General features: G+C 44.0%; 2 protein-coding genes across 3 annotated transcripts in view; both read left to right on the top strand.

Annotated features, from left to right (window-relative positions):
- Positions 1-4,343, top strand: part of LOC119277397 (probable LRR receptor-like serine/threonine-protein kinase At1g06840) — a 19,834-nt gene extending 15,491 nt beyond the window's left edge. Inside the window, exons 15-21 of the mRNA XM_037558680.1 lie at positions 645-1,141; positions 1,779-1,931; positions 2,279-2,565; positions 2,786-2,837; positions 3,049-3,299; positions 3,452-3,586; positions 3,748-4,343. Coding sequence (XP_037414577.1) covers positions 645-1,141; positions 1,779-1,931; positions 2,279-2,565; positions 2,786-2,837; positions 3,049-3,299; positions 3,452-3,586; positions 3,748-4,098 — 1,726 coding nt within the window. The 3' untranslated portion in view covers positions 4,099-4,343. The remainder of the gene's footprint in view (positions 1-644; positions 1,142-1,778; positions 1,932-2,278; positions 2,566-2,785; positions 2,838-3,048; positions 3,300-3,451; positions 3,587-3,747) is intronic.
- Positions 4,344-6,121: 1,778 nt separating this feature from the next.
- Positions 6,122-9,339, top strand: part of LOC119277395 (probable LRR receptor-like serine/threonine-protein kinase At1g06840) — a 31,551-nt gene continuing 28,333 nt past the window's right edge. For both annotated transcript variants that reach the window (XM_037558678.1, XM_037558676.1), the window contains exon 1: positions 6,122-6,256. The gene's annotated coding sequence lies outside the window, so the exon portion shown is untranslated. The remainder of the gene's footprint in view (positions 6,257-9,339) is intronic.

The following is a 9,339-nucleotide window of genomic DNA, read 5'->3' as shown; positions in this document are numbered from 1 at the left end:
TGCTACGCCATCTCTTTTCTCTCGTAGGTAGATTTTTTTTTTTAAAATCGAGTTGTGCAGGAAAATTGTAAACATTCCAGTAAATCAGAAATAATTCAGTGACAAATCTGGTAAAATTCAGCATAAATTGACATAAGGTTCGAGAGAAATTTGTTGTTTGAGTTCCAAAACTGAAACTGCATAAAAATAATGAAACAATTCTAGTAAATCAGGAATATTCAGTGACCAATGTGTTAAGATTTAATCTAAAATTAACATATGGCTTGAGAGAAACCTTATGTTTTAGTTCGAAGTTCAATTTTGGGTCCAAAATTCAAACTGCACACAAAAAATTGAAAAATAAAGCAGTAATCAATAGTAATTCAGTTACAAATCTGTGAAATTTCATCTCAAATTGTCATAAATTTTGAGAGGAACCTAGTGTTTTTGTTTCAAGTGCGAGGAGAGAGAAAATAGATGATGTAGCCGAGACGAGAGAGAAAAGATATGTTGTGACAGAGAGGACATTGAAAAATCTGCTGAATAGTCTGAAACCGGTCTGTTGAGAAGGAAGGGGTATTGTGAACATGATCAGAGGAGCTTTATAAATCAAACCATTTCTCTTTCTGATGTGACAAATAATCGTTACCATCATTGTGCTGCAGGCTTTTTGGAAACCGCGTATGTGACACTTCTAATCCAGCTCGAGCAGCCGGACTTTGTCAACCCACATTTGTAAACGACGCACCATCTGGACATGGGCCACAAGTTAGTTTGAACTGCGCTCCTTGCCCGACGGATAGAAATTATGAATACAGTCCATCATCCCCTCTACCTTGTTTCTGTGCTGTGCCTTTGGGAGTTGGATTTCGGCTGAAGAGTCCAGGGATCGCAGACTTCCGCTCCTACAAAGAAGCCTTTGAGATCGACTCGACCTCTGTATTGGACCTGAGTGTTTACCAGCTATACATTGAGCAGTACACATGGGAGGCTGGTCCAAGGCTGAATATGCATTTGAAGTTATTCCCAAATAACACTAATTTATTCACGATATCGGAAGTTATGCGGCTCAGGCAATTACTTGCTGGATGGCAAATTACTCTATCAGACATTTTTGGTCCGTACGAGCTTCTCAATTTCACGCTTGGTTCCTATGCAGATGGTATGTAAACTTCACTTTGCACCAAGGGATGCCATTCGTAATTCTAACATACTAGTGTGTTCCTTGTCTGTATTTATTTTTCTAAGACAGGCGATGGGATATTAGCAGAACTTCTGTTGCTGTTTATATGCTAGTAGAATTAGAAATCCATGAATTATTAACTGATTCTCCTAGCACATGGAATAATATGCGTTATTACGTTATTACGAGTGTTTAGCGCTATTATGTTAAATATTGATAAGTATTGCATGCAACATGATAATATTATTATTTTTGCCTTCATCTGCCTATATGCCATGAATTTTATGGTGTTTTTATTAAGGTATTTTTCATAACATGAAAGTTTGAAAATGGGCGTACCCTTGTTAATATCTCTAGAATTTCTCAAAGAACGGTCCTTCACGAGGCACTTCGGAAGGTAAGGGAGATTGAGGAATTTAGGATCCATGCCCTAATATGTTTCCACGGAAGTGAAAAATTCTGAGATCTTCTCAGAAGGCATACTAACTTAATGAGGAATTAGATTATATTTTTCTTATTTTAAAATTCACCACTTGATGCTTCATACTTGCACTGAAATACTCCATCCAGTTCTATGATCCACTTGTTTATTGTTTTGCCTCTTTTTTTTGTGCAGATTTTCCAACTGTGGTGTCATCAGGTTTAAACAAGGGCGCACTAGCTGGGATTTTGGCAGGAACAATAATTGCTGCTATCGCAGTTTCAGTGGTTTCTACACTTTTTATAGTGAGAAGACGCTCAAAACGTCGAACAGTTTCGAGGCGGTCATGTAAGTCGGTATATTTGTTTAGCAAACATAGCTTTTCACGTGCTGTGTATTAAAACCTTATTGTCTGACAGATTAGAAATTCCTCACTGCTTTATCTGGTCACTGGTGCTTAGGAGCATCTTTATTTTAGTATGAAGTTACTCTTTTACAGTCTTTTTGTAATACTGGAAATTGTATTTAAGCTGTGAATCTATCACATCATTTCTGACTTGACCTCATCAAAATGCATTAGATAGGAGTTCTAAAGAACATCTGATATGTTTCAACTCCATGGCAAGTAAACTTTGAAATTGCAGTGGACATTAAAATTCAATCCACAACATCTGAAGAAGTTGATAATTTTGCAGTACTGTCGAGGTATTCCGTCAAGATTGATGGTGTGAGATCCTTCACATTTGAAGAAATGGCTACAGCAACAAATGATTTCGATGATTCAGCTGAAATTGGTCAGGGAGGTTACGGAAAAGTCTATAAAGGAAAACTAGCTGATGGAACAGCCGTTGCAATCAAACGAGCACACGAAGATTCTCTGCAAGGTTCAAAGGAATTTGTCACAGAAATAGAATTGCTGTCAAGATTGCATCATCGTAATTTGGTATCTCTGATTGGCTATTGTGATGAAGAAGATGAGCAGGTGTGTCTCAATTTACGAATCATTTACATAGGATAAAATATAGTGTTGAAATTCTCTCACAATCCCGCACATTATGTTAGAACAATATATTCGTTATGTTGTGCTAAACATGCTTATGGTTAGGGTTCTCCAGTTACCTCGGAGTTGGTGAGCTTATAATATATGGAAGAGTATCTGCAGATTGCAGTAATTGTTGCTCATAAATGATTGTGTTTTGCAGATGCTGGTGTATGAATTCATGCCAAATGGCACTCTACGTGATCATCTTTCTGGTGAGTAAGCGGGAAGTTGCACATTCAAGTTTTCTTAGCTTCTTTTCGCCCCATATGAACATCTTTGTGTAGTTGAAGTCGGTCATTATCCCAGCCCGTCTCCCGGAATTTATAGTTATTGTGTTTATCAGTGATGCATTTTGGTATATCGTGTTCTTTTGTTTGATCGTTGATAAAATGAAGTCCTAATCTAATTTAACACCTCCTGCAGCAACTTGTAAAAGACCTCTTAACTTTGCTCAGAGGTTGCATATTGCACTGGGTGCTGCAAAGGGAATCCTCTATCTACACACCGAGGCAGATCCTCCTATATTTCACCGTGATGTTAAGGCCACCAACATTCTATTGGACTCCAAGTTCGTAGCGAAGGTGGCTGACTTTGGTCTTTCAAGGCTTGCTCCGGTCCCAGATATTGAAGGAAAATTGCCAGCTCATATATCCACTGTTGTTAAGGGCACCCCAGTAAGTCTCATTATCAATGTACCAAGATCTGCACCCACAATAATCTACTTACTGCTGTTCCATGCCACACAATAGGAAACAGCTGAACATACTTACTCAACTTGTAGTGTGCAAGTTTGGCTCATCGTATCTATCCTGTTTTCTTTTGCCAGGGCTATCTTGATCCAGAATACTTCTTAACTCACAAACTGACAGAAAAAAGCGATGTGTATAGCCTTGGTGTTGTACTGCTTGAACTATTGACCGGGATGAAGCCAATCCAGTTCGGTAAAAACATCGTTAGAGAGGTACAGAGGTTCCCAACCTGATCCATATCTAATGTACAGTTCAATTTAACTGTTTGCAGATGACAAACAGGGTACATGGTCTTACATTTTAGCTTTTGAGAATCTTGTTTGACCGTTCAGTAGTTTTACTAGTGACCTATTTAACCTGATCCTTAATGTAGGTGAACACGGCTTACCGATCCGGAGACATTTCTGGAATCATCGACAGCCGAATGTCCTGGTGCCCTCCGGAGTTCGCCACGAGGTTCCTCTCGCTGGGCCTGAAATGCTGCCAGGACGACACCGACGCGAGGCCTTACATGGCCGAAATCGCCAGGGAACTCGATGCCATCCGGAGCGCTTTGCCCGAGGGAGAAGAGCTCATGTCTGTAACCTCCATGGAGATGAGCTCCTCAGGCACGCTGACCCAATCCACGTCGAACTCCTTGATAACGACCACCGGGGAGCATTTCGATATATCCCACGCCTCCAGCAGCGGCGTCCCTTCCAGAATGGCGATGAATCCTCGCTAGCGTCGCCGCGCCGATGTTCTTCGCTTTTGTAAATGGGTGTGGACAGTAGGCGTGCAAGTGATAGCTTTGTAGAATTAACGCTGGTCCGGCCTGCCCGGCGGTTTCTTCTTCTGTACATGAAGTGGGCGTTGTTGTTGATGATGTGTGTTTGAAGATCAGGGGGTTAACTTATTGTAGGAGGTGTATTTGGTAGACACTGTTGACGAGTGCACGAATGATGAACGCTAACTAATGCTTTTCAGCTATGATCATATCTTGGCTGGAAACTCCTTTCATTTCTCTCTGCTTTCGCGGACTCAAGTGAGGTGTACAACCTCGTCAACCGCGCGCCCAATCATCGGCAACCTTCTCTCGAATCCTACCCGCTTGACCTAATGGCATGTATAATGGTTCTATCTTAAGACTGTCACGTATGATAAATGATGAGGTGGAGGAGAGAGAAATCATAAGAGAAGGCTTGTCTTCTCTTATTTAAGAGAAGACAAGAGATGATCTCTCAGCACAATTTTGTCTCACCATATTTTTAAGAACATTTATAATTATTAAAAATAAGACTAGGAGATGACCCATTGTAGACATGTTTTTTTGTCATCTCTAATTTACATGTAAAACTTAAGATAAGACTATCTTATCAACCATTGTACATGCCCTAAAACCTCTTGAACTGGAAACGCCGTCCGGGAAGGAGGGTGTGGCGTGCAGTCAAGAAAGGAGCAATGGTCGGACATAACGGTAGAGTAGACAAGAATCTAGCAGCTTGGGTGCGGCTCCTCCCGGTCCACCATGCATAACAACCGGTCGAGCTTGACCGGCATGGGAGCGCCACGCCCGTTAGACCATGTATAGCGACGCCCGTGAAGATACAACTCTTTGAGCTCGCAATCATTTGGGAAGCGGCAAAATCTCCCCATCATGCGGCGGCGAAGGTTATCATCTTTTTTGTCCTCGCCACGCTAGCTAGTTCACACTAAAGTCATCGGAGCCCCGGATATACAATTTGCACCTCTCACATCTCGTCGAGGAAAGCGATCTTGTCCGCGTCCTCCCGCGGGCCGTACATATATGCAAGTCAACCAGCAGTGGTCTCCAGCGGATAACCATCAAAATCAAATCCGTGTCTAAGGCTTCCATAACGAAGACAGGAGAAATATCCGACAAATTGGTTTCCTGGAGACCGCCAGAGATCTTCTCCTCTCCCTCCACCAAGCCCAAGGTTAATTACTGAATTGTGAATTCTCCAAGCTCAAAAGGAACGGAAGAGTAGGTGTGTCATTGTCTTGGACTGATCACAGGCGCCGTACTGAAATGCAAGTGGCGAAAAACAGGAGATGAAGTGTTGGTGTTGCCAACAATTGTTCCTTCGCTGGTCACGCTCAGCTTGCGCAGCCTGTCTCGCTGACTTTGCTAGCCAGTTGTTTTGCCGGGAGACCAGTTAGTAGGGAGCACATGTGGCTGCATCGTCATTGGCTCCTTGCATCCACTGGGTAGACATACGTACTGCCCTACTTTGTTTAAGGCGTGTGCTTCATTCAACGAATTGAAGCAAGTATGATATGAGCGGAGCGGGCTAGATTTATCATGCTTGCCAACTAAACTTGTCGCCCTCGGCAACACAATTTGCCATGAAAAATGTTCGATTTGCCATGGTAAAAAATCTGACGTCAGATTTGTAGTGGAGTCGTAAAATATAGCTGAACTAGCACAATACATGGACAACACTTGTGTTCATAAGGTGAATGTTACGTGTGGTGTGTGTGTGAACGTGTGTGTTTATATCGTCTCAGACGCAACAAAATAGTAAGCCGCGCGAGTAAACTATAGTGATTACTACTAGTATCAACTGTTAAGGCCTTGTTCCTGTTGCCCCCACACCTGTTCGTACTGCGTCCAAGCTCCACTCGGTCGTGCCGCGGACGCCGCAATCGCGAACGGGCGGTCGGGTACAAAAGGTGGACGCCTCCCTCACCCGTAGTCGCCGGCCGCCAGGGAGGAAGCGTCCGCGACCGCGTCCGCATTTGCTCGCCTGCGCCCGAGCTCTGGAGTCGTCTCCGGCCAGGTATCCGCCGGCCGGCTGCTGCTCCTCTCTGCTGGCTGTATCGACCGAGCCTTTTGTGTTGAGTCGAATCGATTCAATTGCTGTCTGGGAGCAGGGCTTGAGGTGAGTTTCTTCTCCTCTTTCCCTTCTCAATTCTTTCTACGCTAATGTTCTGTTGGGTAAAGAAGAAACTCGTTGATTTTCCGGTCGCTAGTTCACTTCATCACCTTTCTTCCTCTTCTTGTTCTGATTGAAGTTTCTTTCACTCGAATAGGTTATAGTCCTTCCTTTCATCATAGTTTTCTTGGTTCTTTTTTTTGGATTCTCGTGCTTCCCGGTTGATTTCCACCTTCCATTTTCCAAAGGCATCTTTGTCTGTATAAACTGAAAACTGACGTAGTGCCCAATGCTTTGCGGAAACGTGTATGTTACTGCTGTGCATAATTTACCTACTTTTTTGTAGTCATTTACTCTCCAATTTACCTTCTCGCAAAAACAACATAAAAAAACTCCAATTTACCTTGTGCACGGCCTTTAACACGCCCGGTCAAGTCTCGATTGCTGATTTGGACACTGTTAATGTAATTTTTATCATCAGTTCTGGAGAAATGTTTAATACTCCCTCTGCCCTAAATATAATGCTTATTAGAATTTCTAGAATCAAATCTTACAAAATTTTATCAAATTTCTGGAAAAAATTATAGAGTACCAAATCAATGCCATTAGACTGATCATGAATGGTATTTTCATAAACTTGGTCAACATTTGTGTAGCTTGACTTTTGCAAAAAAAAAAAAAAACTTTGTTATTATAAGACGGTGGGAGTAGTAAGTATATTGTGAGTTGACTTACTTTCTCTAATGATTTGATTCTATCTTTTACCCCCTAAGTTTCACATTTGTGTCAGGTCTTATCCCATTTAAAGAAATTCCTCTATTTAACTCCATTTAACCAAACTGCACGCTGTCAGTTTTACCTTTAAAAAAATGTCAATCTGACAAGTCAGACCCACAAATCACTGCTTATGTGGCATTCCTATGTACCCCCTCCGTTTCAAAATAACTGAAGTTCTAGGATTGTCTTAAGTCAAGCTTCATTAAATTAACCAAGTCTATAGAAAAATATACAAACATCTACAAAACCAAATTTACTTCACTAGATTCATTATGAAATGCATTTTCATTAACATCGTAGATCATTGCGGACTTTTCTATACACTTGATCAAACTTCAAAATGTTTGACTTAAGAAAATCATAAAACTTCAATTATTTTGGTGCGGAGGAAGTAGATGGTAGTCCGGTTTGATGGTGGTTGTGTTGACTGACTGCCACTAGCGTGGTAGTCCGGTTTATTCATGGAGAAGTTATTCTTGGAGGTCCGACCCTAGGTTGGTGTATGAATAGGTGTTGTACACTTTTGCTCTATTCGGTAGATCTTAGGTGCATCCGCAACCTGCTATTGCAGCTACCATGGATAGTATGGGCAGTGGACCGCGAAGGATCCCATAGTGTGACTGGGTCAGTTTATGAGTTTCGAGGGATATATGTGTGTGCTGCGGTAGACAAGGGATGCAGCGATGTGTGGTCGTGTAGTGTTCTGAACGCGAGTGGCATCTGGCACCGGTTCGAGGCGACCGGCTCTTGACCGCGTCTGTCTTCTCCAAAGCGGGAGCGACCCAACCTTGCCTTCTCCCCAGAGTTGTTAGACAAACATTACAACCGGTGTTTTGGCCTAGTCTTGGTTTTATACAGTTGAGGAAATTGCACAAATATACAACTTTTGGGGCTGGGGTAGCACAAAACCACAACTCCAGAGGATTTTAGCAGAAAACCACAACTCCAGGACTCGGTAACAAGAAACACAAATTTGTTCTGCCTCATGATTCGACCATGTCCCTGAGATTTGATAAAAAAAAGGTGCATTAGTGGTTAATACATTGTAATTAGATCAGTTGTTTGGAATATGACGGAACGAAAGACCAAGGAAAGGAAGAAGAACGCACCAAAATGCAAGTGCTGCACCAAACGCTGGTGGTTGTTTCTTCTTGTAAGTGAATGCAACGAAAAGACCCGGAAATAACGGATAATGAGAAAATTCATTTATAGACATTTCATGCTCATTTCCAAAATTCTGCTTAGTTATTCCCATCAGTTAAGGAGAATTATGACATGTGGGTTCAATCTTAAATGATCAATCTAGGAAATTTTCAGCCAATTTAGCCCATCCATTTTAAAATCTAAACAGCTTTTGTAAGAATGGATCAAGTTTTCAAAAAAAGTACAGCAATTCGAAACATCTTAAATGATCAATCTGGGGAATTTTCAGCCAATTTAGCCCAACCATTACCGAAAAAGGGTTTCCCCCGCTTTGTATTCCAAAGCAAACCACCAAAGTACACATCGCAATGCTGGGGCGAGCAGCACAACAAGCCCAAAGAAAAAGAAGAAGAAAAAATGCCAACAACGGCAGCTCGACAAAGTGCGGATGACCCGCGACCGCTGCGCCCTCCAGAAACAAACCACTACAGCCCAAGGCTCCGAACTACCGCGAACTAAGCAGCACCTCCAAGGGATGCGACGCCGACGACGCTGCTGCCCGAACAAGTCCTTGGGTTTCCCCCGGTATGCGGAGGGAGGTGGGGGATAGCTACTCCCGGCGCCCTCCAAGAAGGGATAGTGGCACCCGCTGGTGTCACCGCATTGGAGCCGGACGAACCGGCGAGGATTTCTCCCGCACGCCAAACCCCACCAGCCAATCGAAGCCGACCAGCCAAACCACCGCCCAACTATGCACCACGACGGTTGCGCCATCACCAACACCGTCTCGCTGCGAACACCACCACGAGGCTAAGAAGAGCGGAGAGAAGATCTGAGTGACGGGAGCAGCAGCATCAAGGCCGAGCGGGAGGGAACCACCTCCACCGCCATCGTGCGGGAGGCCCGCGCCTCCGGCACCGTCGCGGTAGCCGTCCGGACACGGCAGCGGGGCATACCAGGCCACCCCGGCCCGGCCAGGCCCGAAACGGGCCCGCTAAGCCCCGCCGGCCACGCTGCAGCAAGCTGGCGTCGACGCTGCCAGCCCCTGCCGATCATCGATGCTCGCCACCGCCTCCTGGAGGCCACGCAGCCGCCACGCCTGTCGCCGGCCCGCCCCACCCAGATGGAGCCCGAAGGGCCCAGATCTGGGCCGGGCGGGCGCCGCCAGC

This window comes from Triticum dicoccoides, chromosome 3B (genome assembly GCF_002162155.2).
Source record: "Triticum dicoccoides isolate Atlit2015 ecotype Zavitan chromosome 3B, WEW_v2.0, whole genome shotgun sequence".
In the NCBI taxonomy this organism is placed as follows: Eukaryota; Viridiplantae; Streptophyta; class Magnoliopsida; order Poales; family Poaceae; genus Triticum; species Triticum dicoccoides.
This window is presented reverse-complemented; position numbering and strand designations above follow the sequence as displayed.